A 21,565-nucleotide genomic window follows, 5' to 3' on the forward strand; every position below is an offset into this window, starting at 1 on the left:
TCCTCTAGGCCTAACATGTGCTGCCCTGCCACAAATAATATGTCTGAACATTTGTGACTGCTCATGTTTACTCTCCAGAAATCATATTTTTCAGCTGCAACCACTTAAAATACTAGAATTTGCCCTTAATATTTAGGTCACATCACAAGACCTCAGATATGGCCTTGTTTGTGCCAGCGATAGCAGCATAATGTGGCTTTCAGCCTCTGACCTGACTCCCACTGTTGTTTCTCTACTCCTCGTTTAGCTGTTGATCTCTTAAAACTGCATCAGGAAGGCCAGATCTAGATCAATGCATGGTAGCAGAATTCTTCTTGAAACATGTTCAGGATACATTAAAGATATAGAAATCTCCAACAGAAGTTGCTGTATTTTTCTTCATAAAACAGAAATCTTTTATAGCCATGTACCCTGTATATTTGGAAAGCAGACCTAAAGTTAATGTAATTCTTCTGCATCTGTAGCCATACTGAGATTAATAGAAACAGGAACCAAGGAAGGAAAATTCCTGACTTAGTTACATGGTAGTATGCAGAAAAAAATATTTTTTGGTGTTTTTTTTTTCTTCTGTGTACCATGTAATATTCCCCCCTCTCCCTTATTACACAGTTTTGCAGGTCTCTTCCTTAGAAGCAAATGGTTTTAGTGGAACCTTCAGAATGCAAGATGCCTTGTTAAATAGTCTTGTGTCAGTGTTGCCTCTCTTGGCTGTCTTTGCATTATGAAAACAGCAGGCACAAAACACACAACTACTAACAACTGTGTTGTCTGTATACTCACAAAATTCCTGAGAGATCCTCTTCTTGGAACAAATGCCTGGCAGCCAATCGTAATAATAATATATGAAATCGTGATGTTTACTTATCAAAATGTAAATTAGCTGGTTCTAGTGAACTTTCTTCTTCAGTACAGCTTTGCACATATTATATCCCTGTCATTTCATAAACTGACATATATAACTATTTTGAGAATGGAGTTAACTCTGAAAAATGATATTTTACATCTATTTACCTGCTGCAACAAATTTTTCTTTCACTTTACTTGTATCCTTTTATGCCTCTAGCCATGAGTACATTTTCATGAGATTCACTGAGGAGAGAAATATTAACAGCACCACCACTATATTTGAGTGAAAAACGTGACACGAATTAATGATGTGTGAAGAGGAACATCTTCGATAAGATTATCTAATGCAGTTAGATGAGATTGGCAAATTTTTAGGTGTTCAGAATCAGAAGGTAATTTTAACATGATTTCTGTACATTTAGCTTGGTTAAGTTAGGTGGACCATATGAGAGGGAAAGCAGACAGTTACCTGTGGAATAGAATGGGACTGTGAATAATAGAAAGCTTGGTAATTGTTTCAAACTATTAATCAAAGGAAAATTAAAATTCACAGACAAAACCGTTGCAATAGACAGTGGAGTGTAGCAGCTATGCTAGTCTGTTTAGAAGGAAAGCTACTATTCAACTTCAATAAAATAGCTCAAATTTTGTGCTTTTTGTGGTCGTATTTATCAAGTGTATTTGCAGAGTTATTTGAGGATGCAGCATCATATGTGTCTTCCTGTTTCACAAATAGAAGGAGCAGTGCAGTGTGGTATTGTTGACTGAAACAGATGCTGAATGCTGGCTGAGAAGTGGAAGTGAAATACTTAACACCACACATATGCACAAGTGTGTTTTTCAGTGATCACAGTGATGTGCTTTGCTTGATGCACATTTTGTTGATGTTATGATGTTGCTTTGTACCAGTTTTAGTTAATAAGATGCTGTTTACTCAACATTTATATCTGCATTTATATACTGAGTTACGAAATACTTCAGTTAGAAACAAGCCTAAAATCTCTATACTATATCTATGCAGTAGGCCATGTGAAAAATATCTTTATTTCTGTAAATGTTACCTAGTTTCTTTTTAATGCATCTGGTCTGATTATTGTTATATTTCAATTTCTAATCTCTCAGTAAATTAAAGCATAAAAATACTGTTGTATATCCAGTGCTCAAAAGTTCATGTGTCTGTAGATTTAATACATATGAAAATGTTTCATAGAGTACTAAATACTCAAGTTTTATATTGCCTTAAAGTAGGCTCTTCTATAAAATACTGCTCTCTGTATAAGTAATATATTTAGAATAAGTTATTTCCTGTCGGTCTTTAAGAGAAAAGTGATCAAGAGGCTCAGCAAACTGGTTGCTGTGAATCTATCAACATTCTTAGCTTCAAATCTAATATTCATGCTTTTCCACTAATCCTCTGTAGTAGCAGCTGAATTCTGAACACTGATGGCCTGCTTTCTAAGGTGTCAGCATTAAAGTCATACGGGAAGTAAGGACTAGGATTTGTTCTAAAGTTGATGTCTTGTGTGTCACAAAAGAATACCTTATTTCTGTGTAGAAAATTTTGACTTTGACCTGGGGTGGTTTTTTTCTGCGTAAACAGCTGATGCAGTAAGACTTTGGTAGGCATATGCCATCCATCATTATCTCTTTACAAATAGGTTTGGTTTGTTGAAGTAGTTTTTTAAGTGATTGTTTCTCTTTATTTCTTCTAATTTCTGGATTGTTGGAGTAGTCAGGGCAGTGTCTTGCTGATGACTTTCTGATTCCTGGAGCTACTATAACAGACTTTGTTATTTTTCTTCCCACTTGAGGAAGGGGGAAATGACAGCTTTGACAGCACAATACTTTCAGGAATAGTTCTTTAATTACATAGTGCTTGCTGTAAGCTCAACCACATTTTTTAGACTGAAAGCAGGTTTTCCTGTCAGTTATAACTTTAAGGTCCACTTTAGGTGTACATATTTTTAACAGACTTCATTTGCAATCTAGGTTATCTTCTTCATTCTTACTGACACATTATTTTGACTAAATTCATTCCATAGTACATTTTCAGCAGAATTAATTGCTATTAAGATAAATATGAGAATATACAGAAACAGGTAATTAAAGGCCTCTGGAACTTCAGGCAGACTAGTCTGAACTACTCTATTATTCCCAGTTGACAAAAATGATATAAGACGTGACAGCATAGTTGCTGCTCCAAAGCCTATTGAAATCAATGGAAAGATTCCCATTGAATTCAGTCTGGACTGGGGCCACAGTAAATGCTGTAATAAACTTGGACCAACTGACCTAAGGCAACTTGGAAAATAATGCCTGATTTTCTAAGTTGTAAAATTAACAGTTCTCTCTCATCTAATTTTTAATTTCTGTCTGTTCCTCATGATTTCTAATTTCTAAATTTCTGGCTTCATATACTATGTAATTACATTAATTGTATTCGTTTTCTATAATTATATAGTATCTTCTTATTTTTCTTTTGTCTACAGAGACTTTGAAAAATATTATTTTTTGATTTTTCAGTTAGTACCATTTCAAATTTGATAACTTTGGAAAATCAAGTGGAGAAAAGGTTGCATAACTTGCTGCCAGTTCTTTAAGGCTGTTTTATAGATGCAATGTTAACAATGGCATTTTCTTAAAAGATTTAAGGAAATACAAAAGGAACTGTAGTTGTAAACCTATTATGGACATGAATGGTGTGTGCTATAGTTATAAATAGTACCGAGAGTAGCCTGGTTTATGCTTGTATGCTGTAGTGACCTTTTTATGGTGATGCTGGCACTTTTTAAAGTAATTCATGTGCTGATACGTTACATACCAGCATTCCTCCTCCACTGCAGCTGTTTTGTAAGCATAGTGATAGAAGTACCTCTGACCAATATGTTGTACCAACTAAAAATCTCCCTACTGACTTGCTGAGCACAATAAACCGGTGCTTGTCATTTGTTAAAATGTCTCTTAATAATTTGTTAATCTTGTATAAATTTAAAAATTCTGTTAAAACGGCGTGACTCTGAAAGAATTGTCCTGCAGCAAGCGTTTTAAGGTGCAGCTTTGTTAAAGAGTGCAGTAACTATCTTCTAAGCACAGAATTAGTGGTAGCACTTATTTATTTGTATTCCACAGGTGACTCGAATGAACTAGGCCTGCTTATACACAAAACCATAAAATCTATTTAAGATTGAAATTTCTTCTATGCATTAAAATAATTTTGAGTATTTAGTGGAAATGTTCACGTAGAGACTTTAAACTTGATATTATAAGTTATCTGTACTAGGAAGTGAACTTTAGTTCCCAGATGAAGTGCTTTGGCATAAACTGATACTGCCTGTAGAGTAAGAGCTATGAAACACATAGAATCATAGAATCCTTTTGGTTGGAAGAGACCCTTAAGATCATTGAGTCCAACCATAACCTAAATCTAGCGCTAAACCATGTCCCTAAGAGCCTCCTCTATACATCTTTTAAACACCTCCAGGGATGGTGACTCCACCACCTCCCTGAGAAGCCTGTTCCAGTGCTTTACAACCCTTTCCATGAGGAAATTTTTTCTCAATATCCAATCCGAACCCTCCCTGGCACAACTTCAGGCCATTTCCTCTTGTCTTAAACCACATTGTTCCACCTGTGGCTTTTCCCACAGAGGGAATGATCATATTCACTTCATACTCCAGCTTCAGCCTCCAGCTGTCATGTCCTCAGCTTGGCTAAGATGGAGTCTAAAGAGCTGGTATGAAACTAAGAGTGAATCAACTTGGCAATATGGTTGTATACAGTACACATCAGATGTCCCCTCTTGTGATAATATTACTCAAAATACATATAAATGTTTGCTCCTTTAAATGCTTGTACATTTAGGAGACTGGAGATCTTCACATCAGTTGCAGAGACTGCAGTATGCACATGCTTACAAACATCACCTTTTTTTCTGAGCACCAGAGATTAGATTTTCTTAGTATTAGTATTGCAGTGGGCCTTCCTGTAAAGATGGTTTATCAGTATTTGAATGTCATAGCTATATAATATGACTTTTACTGTATTTTTAAGTGGGAAAAAGTCAGTTTCCTATAACTGATTATTATTGGAAAGCATTTCTGATTATTTATGTTATTTTGAGCAAATGATGCACACACATTTCAAGTGTATTAGCTAATACATTACTGATTGGACCAAAAAAAATATTCTAAAAAATTACTGACTTGAGCAAGTGGAGATTTTTGAGGAGTTGAATGGACAGATCCACACAACTCTAAATTGTTCTTGTATTCTTTTTCAGAAATTTCTTTACTCCCGAATGTCAGTTAAAAATGTGATTTGTTACTGAATTGTCTTAGAGTAAAGAATTAGAACTATATAATCTCTCTGTGTGTATGTGAATCCAGTTTGGCTCTGTCTGGGTAGTTGATATGAATTAGAAAGTTCAGTTCTTGAATCATTCTTTACTCTCCTTGTAAGTTTATGAAATTACGTGTTTGCTTACGTGTTTCATATAATTTGATCTGATCTAATACTTTCCAGGCATAGTGGGTTGATTTACCCTGCTGAGAAGAGAATGACCACTAAAGATCTTGAAAGTTATATACATCTATGTTTCATACACCCAAGAAAGGGTTTTCTGAAGTAGGAGATACTTGAAGAGAATGTTTGGACTGGTGTATATTGCGTATTGGGCTGATGTCTGCCATTTTCATACCAGAAACGTTGGTTTTTATATGTCCAGTAAGCAATGTGCTGATTCATCTTGAAACAGCAACATCTCTCTGTTATTCTTGCCTTATAGTTTTCTTCTTAACTCACATAGTTTTCAAGGAACACTTCAAGACACTAGCAAATCATTCAGTAATATAGATAACGCATTAGAAATTACGTCTTTAACAAAATGGATTTCGTATTTTCCTCAACAGAAACATTATGCCTAGGATCAGAAAAATACATATATGCATAGTGAAATACTTAAGAATTTGAATGAACTTCTGACAGCCAAAGATTTAGTCACCTTTTAATCAAAATATGATATGATAAAGTATTTGAAATCATTGAAGTAACATTTTTGCAGTTTCTTGAAAGAAAGAGTAAAAAATGGAGAAAAGTTATTTTGTAAAGGAGAAAATATTTTGGAACTAGTGAACTAAACATCCCATTTGTTGATTGTGGCAGAGGAGTTACAAGTAAGTGATATGCAAGATATTTTTTCTATTTGTGTTTAAATATTTTGCAGCAATGACAGGTTTCTCATTTGAGTATTTGTCTATACTAAGTTTCTGGTCTCGCACATATTACAGAGGTAGGAAATAAAATTCCTCAGTTGCTAGTATCTATACTAATAGAATTTAAAAAAATTTTAGTAACAATAATTGGTCATTTAGACAGTAGATTTTATGCAAAAATACAAGGGATATAACATAATAATTTAGTTTACCAGATTAAAAATAAGAATGTAGTTTTTACATTGCTTTCACCTGTAATTTACAGCAACTGTGTTCAAGGTTATTGCTCAGCAGCTCTGTTCAATCACACGGAAAGTGTCATGTATGTTGGACTATGTTAGACTGTGAAATGCATGAATATGTAATTAATATGTGCCAGTCCTAAGTGGGAAGTCCCTAAGCACTGTGCTTACTGGGGTTTTTCATTTTGTCAGATCTCAGAAGCAAGCTATGGAAAATCAAGATAGATCTGGACTTTTTCGCATTGTTTTAGCATATGCTGCAAAATAGAAATGTTTTAAGTCTTCAAATATTTGCCAGACAACAAAGTTTTAGCTCTAAGAATACCATTTATGGTGAATAAAAGCAGAGTGTGTGGGGTTTGGTTTTTTTTCCCCACGTTTATGGTGTATAAATGCAAAATACAGACAAAGTTTTTTAAACTGTACATTGGTAATTCCACATAGTCACAGGCCATGCCATTAGGAGCTAATCCTCCATACTGCAATTTCTGTTTGTGTGTGCAATTTCATATTTCATTTTTTAGGCACACACATTCTTGATTGTCACTGGTTTGTGCCATTGCATTTTGACATATTAATAATATAAAGTTTGACTTGAATATTAGTAGTATTGCTTAAGGACAAATTCCTAGTTATATTTGAATATTGTTCGATAGAACACAGGTACGTAGAGTTTTGGGTTTCTAGGGAAAGCGCTCTCTTCTTGGTATGAGTTATGTCTGTTAATGTTCGTGCTAGAGAATAATCCAAAAAAGGAACATCTGAATGCCTTTATCAACCCCAAAGTATTTCTGTCTTCCTTTTCTAATGAACTATGAACGCTAGGAATTAACATTTTGATTTACAGCTTAGGTAGATATCTGCTGGAGTTTCCAGTGACTCTGAAAACCAAACAGAAACTTCCCTCGGCTGATTGCTATGAATGAAGAAGACACTCAGAATGTAGCAGCCATAAATATTTATTATTTCAGTTATTTAATTTACACATTGTTGTTCTGTTCTGTGCTTCTCAACATGTTTATGGTGAGTTACTGAACCACAAGTAGAAAGAGGATTACCGAAAGGATGTTTGACTTTCCATCTTTGGATCCAGCTTCAACAGGGTAGTAACAGGGTAGCCGGTTTTCTTGCCAGTCATCATTCTTCAAAATATGGGATGAGCCAGAGAGAAGATTTGCTGTACCTATGTCCTCAGAAGTTCTGAGTTAGAGCCTCCTCGAGAACAGTGGTCAGGGTGGTGATATGAAGCAGCTGAGCTGTAACTCCTTCAGGGCTCTAGGTGCTGCATCTGGGCATCTAATCTACAGTCTGTACTCTGATAATTGTCCAGAATGATTTTTATTTCATCTCATCTAGTCAAGGAGACATATTTAGTCCATCTCTGTGTTACAGTTCTTCTCTGATAAGAAACTAATATCTGCATAGGATTATTAATCCCATCATGAAATACTTGTCTGAAATAGGGTCATTTTCTGCAGAAGTTGCCTATTTCTTTTAACTGTCTGAGACAGTTTAGACTTCTAGATTAGTTGAATCAAACCCTTCAGAAAATGTGGTAGGAAAAAAATCAAGCAAACAACTTAAAGCAGGGCTTCTTTGTTATTTTTGTGTACAAGTGGTAGCTGGGCTGTCAAGCTAACTCGTTTCTTGTTATGCTTTTTCCATGTGTCCTTCGTGATCAATAGCATTGCACTTTTCTTCTGCAAAATGCTCAGTTTGGGTCATGCCAGTTGTTGAAAGTATTGTCTCATACTTTGTAGTGTAGAAATAAGAAATGATATATTATCAGTAAAGTTAAATAAGGGTGATCTGCAGTATTTGTCAGCCTTAAAAATCCTTTCATCAGAGAAACCACGTTAGTTTTGCTTATACTCAATATTCTAATTTAAAGAAGGTGAGAACAGTTGGTTTCACCTCTCTTCGGGAAGCAATGGTGACAGTCTGTGTCCACCAAATGCTTGAAGCCTGAAGTTCAGAAGTTGATACTCAAGTCTCAGGCACTCAAGTCGATACAGTGCTAGCAAATTTGGGGAAATTTCGTGCAGTTAGTATATTCATTTTTCTTATAATATTAAAATTGCAGTGAATAGAAGCTATGGAAATTCTTGTCTGGATACAGGCTGGCTTCCCATACATAACGAAACAAAAAACTAAATCTTTATTCAAAGTGAATTTGAATCCATTTGGAAGGTTTATTTAGTGTTTCTGCTAAGGTTAAAATACCATGATGGTTTAAGACCTCTCCTTTGCAAACTGAAAAAAAACCAAACCCATTATTCAAATACTTAATTTTTCATTTATACCACACATTGTTTTATTGTAAGGCTTCATTATTATGTATTTTATAACCAGTATTTGTTTCTTTTCAGATAGGTAATTTAAAAATATTATATATTTGTGCTTAGACATCGTTCTAAAAACATCAAATATTGCAAATCAAATAGTACTCTGAGCTAATGAAGCACAAGGAATGCAGTGCCTATGGGATCCTATTCTTAGGTCAAGCTTCAAAACAATTGACTTTAGGATTTTGACACATTTTAATCATTGGACCAATATGGAAAAACTTACTATAGGGCCAGCAAAACCAAGATTATCAGATCCACTAAGACCAAGAATGAAGAAATGTACTACAGAAATACTAACCCATTCAAGAACTTTTGCTTTACTAATTAGTCTGAGTAATTAAATTTAGTCTTAGTGATTGCTGCATGAGTCTAGGTGTGATTTTCCTCCTTTGTGCTCTGGAAGGGTTTGATCCCATTCTCTGCACCAACTTTTTCTTAGCTATTTCTTAAACACAAATAAAAGCTGCCAAGCAGACTGAGAGTAAAGGAATTATCACTGAACTTTTTCTCTGACAATGAATAGGATTATGTAGAAAAATGATTTCTATTTTTCTCCTGTTATTTACTGCCAGATTCTGTCTGTCAGAGCTTTTGGGACTTCCTTAGCCAAAAATGCGTGCTGGCCCTTCCTGCTTAATAGCCAGCAATGGACCAATTTTCTAGTAATTTTACAGTCCCTTTTGGAACACAGTTTTACTGTTTTCATTTGTTACATCCTGTGACAATTTTCACGGTATGCACCATATGGAAAAAAATGCATGATTTGTTGTTAAACCTGCTGACTGTGAATTTAACTGAGTGCCTCCTTAACTAAGGGAAAGGGGAATGGCTGAAAATCGCATTTTTCTGCATCATTGTGACCTGTGTGACCAGAACTGTGGTTCTTGTAGTTGGACAGCTGGGTGCGTGGGGTGCAAGGAACAGAGCAGCAGGCAGTGCCCTTCGAGGACACTCTGCTGTCTGATGTGTGCAAGGTGCTCAAGCTGTGTGAATCAACATGAGCTTTTCTCCATAATTTAGACAGTGGAGAAATTTTAAAGCATTTTGAAGGCAAGTAACTGCTTGAATATCAGCGTGCTTGTATGTAAGTGTCAAAAATGGGTCAGTTTGTCAGCTGTTAGAAGTCAGTCTAAACTTTTTCAGCAGAGTGGATGTTGGTTTGCAGAGTCCTTGGGGCTGGTGCCTGGCATGGCAGGCAGGGGAGGACATCGCCCTGTCACCTGCACAGCCAGGGACTCAGCCTGTGCAGGATATACACAGATTCCATTTACTATTACTCTTTCCAGCTTTCAAACTATAGTTTTCCAAGCTCTGTGTTGTTGGCAATGCAACAGGGGTCACTGTGTTCCACATTTAATGTATGCGTGTTTTATTTTTAATAACTGATTTGCCAAAAAAAAGGAGTTTGCAAACTCTCATCTAATAACTGCAAAGATCTTGGTAATGCTTTTTCCTTTCCTGCATTTAATTTAAAGCTGCTGTGCTAGTCCAATGGATGCTCATAGCTGTGGGAATGCTTCTTTGTGTTTAGCCCATTTTTTTTCCATCAATCTCAAGTACTCAGTATTAGCAGATACAACTTCTTTGAATTTCTTTAACATATAGTTTGCTACTTTCTTCAGTAGAAAGTTTCATCCATATCCAAATTGGGTTTGCATCTTTCAGTCTATTAGGATTATCAGGGATTTGTAGTAATATTTTTAAAAGTATCTGGACTGTTGTACTTTTATCCAAATTATGGCTTGACTTGTACTTTTTTTGCATACCTCTAGTAAATCTCTCATATGTCATCAAGTACGCTTTTCAAGTAAGGATCAGTAATACATAAATAGTCGTATTTTCCAGGTGTTTAAAGGGATCATGAGAATATATGGGTAGACAGATATCTTTTGTGAGTCTTGTTCTATTGCTGTAATTTATTGTAATGTCCTTTAGTGTCTTCCCTGAATCAGAACTGCAGATTTTTCAGAGGGGAAGGAGCCATTTGATTGAAACATAATTCAGAGAACTCATATACACTAGATAAAAACCGTATTTTTATCAGCAGTCTTGGCTTCTATCTGTTTTAAATCTGATTCTTCAGCTGACCCTGATTAACACTTACCCTGCTGAAGAAAGAGTGGCGTCAAAATAAGCACCATTCTGGCAAACTTAAAAAGCCTATGGACTTTTTAAGACAGAAACTCTGATTAGAGTTTCTCAGTGCCTTGCTGGCAGTCTTTTGTGAGGCTTGTTTCACTGCCTCAATTATGAATGATCATTAGGGATACAGTTTGAATTCTTGTTGTGTAAATGGGCAACAGCCTAGAATGTGACCATCGTCTAACAAATGTCTCTAAATGTTATTCAATGGATCCATTTAAAAAAAAATTAATATAATTTAAACAAGGTAGAGTCACAGGAAAATAACCTTACTGAACATACTATCAGATACTATCTTAAGCCATAAAATTAACCATAATATATACCAATATTCACCAACAGTAATAGAGAAGCTGGTAGATTTTTTTTCCCCCGAATAATGACCTCTGAAATAAAGGGTCTGTGCTTACCTTACATTTTACTACTTCTTTCATATTTTCAGAAGGTCTCACTGTTTAAAGAGAAAGTATTTTTTTAATTGTAACTTTTAATATCATGAACATTTTTAATAGGGAATAATTGTATCGTTTCAGGTATTTTTATCTTGATGCTGAAAGAAGGATGGATAGTTTGAAAAAAAGTTCCACAATGATTTGTCCTACAGAGTATTTATCAATTATTTAGCACATTTCAAAATAAGTGTGGATGTGCTGTATTCAGTGAGGAGCCCATTTAAAGCAGTATGTTGAAAGAATACAGTTTTGTATATCTACCCTAAGAAAATATGATAGTAATAAGATAATAATACTAATAATAAAACTACTAATACTAATGCTTTCTCCATCTTCTTGGCAAATTGATTGCAAACCAGTTTACAGGGTAGCTTTTGGAAATTTTTTGCATCTTCCAGAGACAGAATTTTATGATAGTGGATGTGTTATCTATAGTCTAGAAACTCCTGCTTTCCATAATGGGGCTGGCAGCCAGTTGAGGGAGGTACAGATAATCCATAGTACTAGCTAGAAAAAATGGGAAAGTATTTTGAGAAATGTAGCTTGTAGCTTAAATAAAAGTGCTTACACCTAGTTGATCTGTATATAGGGCTTCAGGCAGTTTATTTAATGGATTTTTTGTGAGTCTGCATGGAAAAAAGTCCTGCTGCTTAATAACATCCAAAACAAAACTTCGTGATTAATGAAAGCTACACGAAAGATTTTCCAGGGATTGTGAAACCATGTTCCTTTACAGTCAAATCCGTTATACCTGCCAGGTATTATCAAAGAATGGAGGATTTATTTAAATTGCTAAAACGGGGGTAAAATAGAATATTTATATAGGATTGTATAAGTGTCATCACTGAAGCTCATCTTCACAATAGAAACAAATTCATGATTTTGGGTGTTCTGAAGTCCCAGCTGTGGGGGCCGCAGGTGAGGAAGACAGTGCCAGGGGATTTAGTTACATACCCAGCTGAGCTTCATTCTGTGCTGAAGCTGTAAGCATTGCTATCTCTTGCAAGTGAAGCATACCCTTAGCTCCTTTTACCTTTGGATATCCTCGTTTACATTTTCACGTCTTGTGATTCCCAGCAAATGTGTAGAAATTGTCAGAAGCTTTTGTTATCTGAGCCTGGAGAGACCTATCATACCAGCCACATACAAACAACCAAAGAAAAAAGAAATAAATCTAATTTTTGCTCCAGAGAACGAGACATCAAGGTTTGGGATTTGGTCCCCTAGGCACTGGCCCAAGGGCCATTTGAGATGTACGAGGGCAACTGCAACATCTGGCATGTACGACACAGTTCTTAGAACAGACTGACATCTTTCTTAAAGGGTGGATCAGCTAACCCACAGCACCTTTGGTGACACCAGATATTATTTCAGTTACCTAAACTGCATTCAAGTGTCACTTTATGTCCTGGGAGTACCCTGCAAAGCCTCTCCAGGTCTGTGCCAAGAGCTTAGAAGGCTGACAGGCTTCTAGATACACATGAGTAACACAGAGTGGAAGATAAATGATTAAACAGGCAAAGGAGGCTGAGTAAAGGGTAAGGACAGCATTATCTCAATAGATAAGAGATATTGGTTAGCTGCCAGATTTGTACCTGAACACATTAGTTTTTAGGCACAAACTCAGCAGTGTGTGATAAAAATGCAGCTGAGAATCTTAAGAACAGACTTGTTTTTAAAATTATGAATAAAGTTTACTAGGCTGTCTTGCTAGCTTTAAATTTGATGTTACTATAGCACTTGCTGATTAAGGATAAAACAATGAATAATATTACAGACTTCTATGGGGTAAGTGAAGACTTCTCATTTAAGGGAAAATGTCACAGGAAGGAGGAAGGCATTTGAATGAAAAGAAGGTAATTGAGAAGGTCAGATTGGTGATACTGAAAGAACGAAGGCAGTGGTAAGGCTTGCAATAAACTTCGCGTTTTAATATGAAAAAGCACTGAATAAAGCTTACATGAAATTTGCTGTAAAAGAAGAGGGTGAACAAATTAACCAATTCAAAAATGTAAGATGGTCCAACTCATGTAAGCATGGAAATCACTAAAGCACAGTAGATGCTTTGATTTTTAGCTATTCTGGCTAGAAATGTAATGCTATGTTGTATTGGTAGTGCAACTGCATATATAATAAATACAAACCATATAAAATAAGTTCACAGTATCACAGTATGTTTGGGATTGGAAGGGACCTCAAAAGATCATCTAGTCCAATCCCCCTGCTGGAGCAGGAACGCCTAGATAAGGTCACGCAGGAACATGTCCAGGTGGGTTTTGAATGTCTCCAGAGATGGAGACTCCACAACCCCCCTGGGCAGCCTGTTCCAGTGCTCCGTCACCCTCACTGAGAAGAAGTTTTTTCTCAAATTTAAGTGGAACATCTTGTGTTCCAGCTTGATCCCATTACCCCTTGTGCTATCATTGTTTGCCACCAAGGAGAGCCGGGCTCCATCCTTGTGGCACTCACCCTTTATATATTTATAAACATTAATAAGGTCACCCCTCAGTCTCCTCTTCTCCAAGCTAAAGAGAACAAGCTCCCTCAGCCTTTCTTCATAAGGGAGGTGCTCCACCCCCTTAATCATCTTTGTTGCCCTACGCTGGACCCTCTCCAGCAGTTCACTGTCCTTCTTGAACTGAGGGGCCCAGAACTGGACACAATACTCCAGATGTTGTCTCACCAGGGCGGAGTAGAGGGGAAGGAGGACCTCTCTCGATCTACTAACCACGCCCCTTGTAATACACCCGAGGATTCCATTGGCCTTCCTGGCCACAAGGGCACAGTGCTGGCTCGTGGTCATCCTGCTGTCCACCAGGACCCCCAGGTCCCTTTCCCCTACACTGCTCTCTAATATGTAATTTCCCAACCTATACTGGAACCTGGGGTTGTTCCTGCCCAGATGCAGGACTCTACACTTGCCCTTGTTAAATTTCATCAGGTTATTCCCCGCCCAACTCTCCAGCCTGTCCAGGTCCCGCTGGATGGCAGCACAGCCTTCTGGCGTGTCAGCCACTCCTCCCAGCTTGGTGTCATCAGCAAACTTGCTGATAGTATACTCTATTCCCTTGTCCAAATCGTTAATGAATATATTGAATAATATTGGCCCCAGTACTGACCCGTAAGGCACTCCACTAGATACTGGCCTCCAACTAGACTCCGCACCATTGACTACCACTCTCTGGCTTCTCTCCTTAAGCCAGTTTGCAACCCACCTCACTACTCTGTTGTCCAGACCACACCTCTTCAACTTAGCTGTGAGGATGCTGTGGGAGACTGTGTCAAATGCTTTACTGAAGTCAAGGTAGACCACATCCACCGCTCTGCCATCATCCATCTACCTTGTTACATTCTCATAAGAGGCTATGAGGTTGGTCAAGCATGACTTACCCTTGGTAAAGCCATGCTGACTGCCCCTAATAACCCTCTTATCCTTGATATGCCTTGAGATGGCACCAAGGACAAGCTGTTCCATCACTTTCCCAGGGACAGAGGTGAGGCTGACCTGTCTATAATTACCCGAGTCCTCCCTCCTGCCCTTTTTGAAGACTGGAGTGACATTTGCTTCCATCCAGTCCTCAGGCACCTCTCCTGTTTCCCAAGACTTGGCAAAGATGATGGAGAGCGGTCTAGCAATGACTTCAGCCAGCTCCCTCAGCACCCACGGATGCATCCCATCTGGACCCATGGATTTATGGATGTCCAGATTGCCTAATTGCTCCCTAACCCAGTCCTCATCAACTAAAGCAAACTCCTCAATTGACCTGGCTTAGTTATCTGGAAAGTTATCTGGAAAGACAAAGAAAGTTATCTGGAAAGACAAAGAAAATAAAATCTGGAATTACAACCCCTTTTTCTTATTTCATATGAACAAAATGTTGCTTGGTGGCTTTGCAAAGGACATCCCCAAAGGCAATTTTTTTCTGTAGGCCAGTTAATAATGAATTATTCCATAGCATTGATTCTGTTACTCCCAGTGGGTGGCAGTTTTCCTATTTGTACTACTTCCAAACATTGTGTTTCCCTTAATGGCAGAAAAATTGCATGATAAATCTGTTTCGTGTTAAGTTTTGATTAAACACAGACGTTTGTGATAATTTTAGTTACAATATGCTCTTCACAAAAATTACATTTTTATCTTACAAATGGAGTAAAACTAGTTGCTCCACCTCATGCTTTAAAGTAAGAATACATTTTTTTAATAATTAGAGTAAGGTTTCTTTGATAGTTTAATTAGTGTTATGTCACCCTATTAAACATAACTTCCTATTAAAAGTGCCGTATTATTCATGGTGGACAAAAAATGCTTAGATTCTGTGTGTGAAATCTCTGTTTAGGAGCAAGACACATTTTCAAAGCTTGGTTTGACTTTTGTCCTGGAAGTTAGCGAAGAAACTCATGATATCTAAACTACCTTTTCTTCTGGGACAGTGCAAATAATTGTAACTGGCATAACCAGGGATTATCTGTGTAAAAGGAAATAATAGATTGGCAATAGATAATGGGAAGGAAAACAAATTTAGTTTTTTAGGCATGCTGGAGCTGATCCTACAGAAATTAGTTTTTGTAATTGCTGAACCATGGATGCTGTACAGAAAAACAACTCTCATGGGAAAAACTCATTCTTTATGACCAAATTAGCCACTTCATTTTCCTTTTTCTGTGCCAACTGGCATGTGGAGAAAAACTGAAAATCTCCATCCTGTGTACTCTTGGAATCACTCACATTAGCATAGGTGATAGATTCAGTCTTAGCTGAGTGAATGTCAATGAGCCATAAGAGAATTTTAAGGGTCTGGACCAACTCCCACTGAAGTAAGAACCTGAGTTCCATGTGCTTCAGTAGTGCAGAGTCAATTAGAAGTAAAAAAGGTGGGGGAGGAAAGGAAATATGACTTAGTTTTATAGTTGTTCTTTGAGTTTTATCCTACTTTGCCACTGATATAAAGGTAAAGTTAAATGTCTCATGTCAATGATTTCTCTTAGCCAAGAAAGTTCAACACAGCTCAGCAGGAGCTTGTGTTTCTTCTTTTAGGCTTGCTTATATAATGGTCAATCATTCACGGTGTTGGATAAGTGTGTGGAACTGTCTTCTCTCAGCCATGCAAATAACATAGAAATGTAACCGTGGAAAGCTTTGGTATATCATTCCATATGAGAAGGTTGCTGCCTATTAGGAGTTTTTTTCAGCATGCATGAAATCGTATTTTATATTACAGGTACAGATGTCCTTTAGTTTTATTTAAGAGCTACAGAAATTAACGGTTAAATAATTATACTGAGAACTCATGGACAGGTCTGGAAGTTCCTAAATGGGGTAATAAATATGCCCTATTTCCCATTATTTTATTTGTGCAAAAGATTGAAGGTGGTTTTGGACTGAAGTTTAGCAAGAGGACACAATGTGAATAGAAGGCTTGGGGTTGAGGCATTGTTTTCCAGTTGTTTTTATTATATTCGTCAATCTCTTCTTTTAATAATAGATATATTGGAATTTTGATGATCTCTAACATGCTCAGGATGTCATAGTTTGCTCATGTACTTTTGACCAATGAACTGTTTCTGCTTGGTGGGATCATTATTAACTAGAAGCTGGGTGTAAACTGCAAAACAATGGAGCTATCTTTTCCAAGTCTGAGTTGCACAGCTGTAATCCATATGGAAACTATCAGGTTATTCCTGGTTGTTAAATTCGTGTTATTTTTTTTTTTTTTTCTTCCCACAGACTGCATTTATTTTGGTGGTGTCTAAAACAATCTTCTTGTTTTCACTGCAGCATATTAATTTTCAATCTTAGATTAAAATGTACTCTGTAAACCAAATTCTTGTTGCAGATTAATGGTGGTGCAAGAACACTTTGTCCAATAAATTTGAGTAGTTTTAGAAAAAAAAAAAAGTTTTCTTTTTTTAAATTAACTTAATGTAAACTACAGTTTTAAGCATATATGGAGTTTTGTTTTAAAACTGAATTATATTCAATTAAATATTCAGTATAAGAAAGCTGTGGAGATCTATAGTAGAGCTAGATGAGCAATGACGCTAAGGAAATGACAGAGGTCTTCAAGTATTTAGGGAGGTGGAAGCTAGCGTATCTGAAATTATGGCTGTCTCTTCTGATAGAATCACTGTATTTTAGATGGGAAAACAAGACTCATCATACTCATGGTGCTGTTGACCAGGACTTGTGCTGGAGGAAGATGTGCTCTATGTGGGAAATCTTATGGACAATCAGAAGTGGTTTCTTTCCTCGTGTTAGCTGTGATTTTCACTACAACACTGAGCCCTCGGTGGGCAATGGGAGCACAGGAGCCTGCCCAGCGGTGGACATGGGCTCCTGACATGAAAGCGCTGGGGAGTGACTGAAAATTCATGTTCCATTGTATCCCCAAATGAAGTAGTTTTCATATTTCCAGCTGAAGGTCTTTGTTCTTATGTGTTGTTGGGTTTTGTTTATTTGTTTGTTTTTAATTGTCTATTTCCTGCCCGTATTTTGAACCGCAATAACATGCCAAATGTTAAATTTATGAGGACATGGGAGGGTTATGTGTTATTTTCTGGAGAAATTATTCCATAGATGTAAAAGTTTTCCTTTTTTTCCCCTCAGGGATTTCCTGGAATCCCTGGAAATCAAGGAGCAAAAGGACAGAAGGTATTATTAGTAATTTAACACAGTTAAAACCTGTGCATATGTATACCCATTCCAAAGTAAGGGTTCAGTCTGTGCTGAGAGGAGAGTTTTCATAATGGGGATTTAGGACATCAAACCTTGCTGCAAATGGAGGAAGACCTGCTGTGCATTCTTCGGGGCATGTTTGAAAATCTCTCATTAGGTTTTATTTCTACTAGTCCAGAAGGAATGAATAATTTAAAAGTAAAAAAGCTAGTGTCATAATTCTTTGATAAATACTCCTAAGTAAATCTGCATAATTTAAAAAATTATTTAACAAATTTGTTAACTATACATGCATTAATCACAGAACTCTTCTCTTTATGTAAAAAATATAGGGTGAAATTGGACCACCGGGTCAACCAGGAGCAAAAGGGTCAACAGGGGATACTGTAAGTTTGTAAAATTATGTTATTGTGAACAAATAATTCTTATGCTGTTGTTCTCTAATTGTTATAAACAAGAAATGGAAAATATAGTAGCAACCTAGCATTTTCAGGGTAGCATTTATGAACAGACTAAGTCTAATCTCTGAATTCCCCTCAAAATATTATATACCCACTTTTATTTTAAAATTGATTTCCTGACTGCACATTTGGTAAACAAATCCAGCAAACACTTTAGTCGGAATTTACTCTCTGAATTAATTAACTTTGAAAGTACTCAATCAATTTATTATGAAAGTTAAGACCAAATTAAATATTGTCATAGTATACAATGGATTTCTGAAGATGAATTTCAGGATGTTTTTGTGATAGTGCTCTTTTGAAAAAGACTGGGAGAATAGCTGTGATCAGTGAATTCCCAAAATGCTTAAAGAGAGATTTTTATTTTAGAATGTAGGAAATGTAAAATAATTCATTGTTTTTGGTCAGGCCTACTTACCACATCTTTGTTACTGTCTAAATAGGGTGATTTCTGTGTTCTTTATAATCCTTTAGAAATCACAGTAGTAAAATAATGGTTCTGAAAATTGTTGCAAGTATATATAGACTTTAAAAAAAAACACATTTTAAGATTAAAAGGGACAGCTGCTTAAAAGTGGTTAGAGATCTTTCATTAATTATTAGGAACCTCATCACTGGTTGAACATATGCTGCCTTAAAAAATAATTTCACATGACTAAGCAATACTCAACAATCAGAGAATCCTAAGGTAAGGATGAAAGAGTCCTCTGTGAAATCAACAATCTCAGCATCATTCTGATACATGTACAATCACAGCAAACAGCTTATTTATGATGCTTTTTTATTGAAAAGTTCAACAATGTTTCACTATTAATCATCCTCACTGTTACTGTGTCTTTTTGTAGTTTTTGTTTTGTGCCTGAGATATTTAACCTTCTTTGCTGATAAATTTTATATTATTTGCTGACTAAAATGCTTCTAACTTTCCTGAGCATACATGGTTAAAGCATAATAAACAAGCTGTTTGCTGTGATTGTGCGTGTATCAGAATGATGTTGAGATTGTTGAGTCCACAGAGGACTCTTTCGTCTTTACTTTAGGATTCTCTGATTGTTGAGTATTGCTTAGTCATGTGAAATCCAAATGAATATGTGTACTATCACTTGAAGAAGCTGAGGATGTTATTAAACTGTAAACAGACTTTCCAAAGTTGTACAGCCCACAGATCTCATCATCTTTCCTGTTTCTCTTCTTAATTTTTCACTGTATCTTTTGTTTTCGTCAAAGAAAATTCAAAACTAAGGATGTAGTTTGTACTTTCTCCTATATTCCTGTAGATAACCACAGACAAAGGAGAGAGCCCTAAACTTGCTCTTGTAATAGTGCTTGGTTTAAAAATACTTGCCTTTGGTTTCCAGATAACAAAGGTGATATGTAGGCATACAAATGTCTAGAAATGTATTGAAGAGCTCACGTCTTTTTCCATGCTCACGTCTTTTTCCTTGCTCGCAGTTCCTTAATAAAATATATAATCAATTGAAACCAGTGCAGCCCTGGTTGAAAAGAAAGATTGAAACCAGTTTTAGGTTTTACAAATTCTGGGCTACTCTGTCACCCAATACATTCAGAATTTCCTGCACAAATATACAGCAATCCTGCACCCACCGAGCAGCTCCTCCTTCCCTGACTCTACCACAGACATGACCACTACAACACAGCTGTCAAAAGCCCTTTTGTATAAAGTGAATACACTAGTTAATTTTCTTTTCATGAACTTAAAGGACTTTTTCAGCCACCTAAAGGTCTTCTCTGGAAATAATAAATTTCCTGATTGCCATAATTTAGACCACATTTGAAAGAAATCTTGCCTGAACTGGAACTTCAAATGTCCATACTCCTAGTTAACACATGCACACTTGTCTCACCTGTGCCTCTAATCATTTTTATTGCCTGTCATGGGAAATTTATTTTCTCTTTCTTTTTGAGCAAAGCTGAACAAAATGCCGAAGGGAAGCCTGTATCAACAGCTGTAATAAAACTTTGTGGGATTCCAAAGTGTACATTTTTATTCAAGTAACTCACCTACCATGTTTCCTTAAAATTTTATTTAGATAAATAACATCTGGTTCTTGGTACACTTGAAAATTATTTATTTTTTCCTGTCAACTCATTTAATGTATCTTTTGTCACCTGATAAAATAAGTAGAAAATTGATGCATGGAATATTTGAATGCATTATATGGCATTAGGGAATTTCAACCAGAAAAGATAGTGGGATTTTCCTTGTATTAGTCACACTGGATATGTTTGTTCCAGAAAAAACAGATGGAAAGCTTGTGGATGGTCTATTAATACCTTGGGAAAATTCTTCAGTAACAAGTTCTTCAGTAATAAGTATCCCTGTTACACTGCCAACATCAGAAATTTATTAATATATCTGCCACATAAATAGTGTCAGCTCTGGAAAATGGAGGAGTAACACTACATTTTATGTCCTTGAATTGTTCTTTATTTTTGTTCAGGACGTGCTCTTCTCTTTTAATTTTACATGCCATAGTTAATGGATAGTGTTCTCAAGCTTTTGCTATATTGCATCTGAAAGTTTTCTTCTTACAGCGTACTGATTTCATGTAGTCATCTTCCTGTAATTTTTTAAATGAAATATGTTAAATATAACCTAGTAATTAAAGTGCCAGAAAAGAAGCCAGGACAACTGGGTTTTATTTCTGCCTTTCCTGCAGACGTATGCCTGACCTTTAGTTATACTAAACATATTTTCTGATGTGCCTTCTCTAGTATATGTTTGCAGATCGCCATGGATATATACATATATCTGATAAAAACAAACCAAAACAAACTCTTCTGTACACATGGTATTTTGAGCTTCTATAAGATAAATATGACTGAGGGACATTTATGATGAACATTTAAGCACTTCTGTAATCCATGGACGTGTGTTGGGCATAAACTAGATGTGATGGGGTAGGGAGTTGGTAGGGGTTAAACTCTCAGCATGTTACATGACTTGAAACACGAGGCTACACTGAGGTGGTGATGTGCAAGGAGCCAGAAAACCCCTGCTAACATTTCTCATCCCTTCCCAGACTTGTGCTTGCTTTTCTCTACTGATTAACATGCTAGTAGTGAGCACAGAATAGGAATCTGAGGAGAAGAGAAATAATGATTTCACAGTGTTTTTTGGAAAAGGAAGGTAGCCTTCAAGGAATGCAAAAAAGATCACATAATGAAAG

General features: G+C 36.4%; 1 protein-coding gene across 1 annotated transcript in view; it reads left to right on the forward strand.

Annotated features, from left to right (window-relative positions):
* The window catches only part of COL21A1 (collagen type XXI alpha 1 chain), a 91,658-nt gene that overhangs the window by 51,884 nt on the left and 18,209 nt on the right, over positions 1–21,565 (forward strand). Inside the window, exons 18-19 of the mRNA XM_082047860.1 lie at positions 17,845–17,889; positions 18,246–18,299. Of these exons, the coding sequence (XP_081903986.1) occupies positions 17,845–17,889; positions 18,246–18,299 (99 nt within the window). The remainder of the gene's footprint in view (positions 1–17,844; positions 17,890–18,245; positions 18,300–21,565) is intronic.

Source organism: Streptopelia decaocto, assembly GCF_964273445.1.
Source record: "Streptopelia decaocto genome assembly, chromosome: 3".
NCBI lineage: Eukaryota > Metazoa > Chordata > Aves > Columbiformes > Columbidae > Streptopelia > Streptopelia decaocto.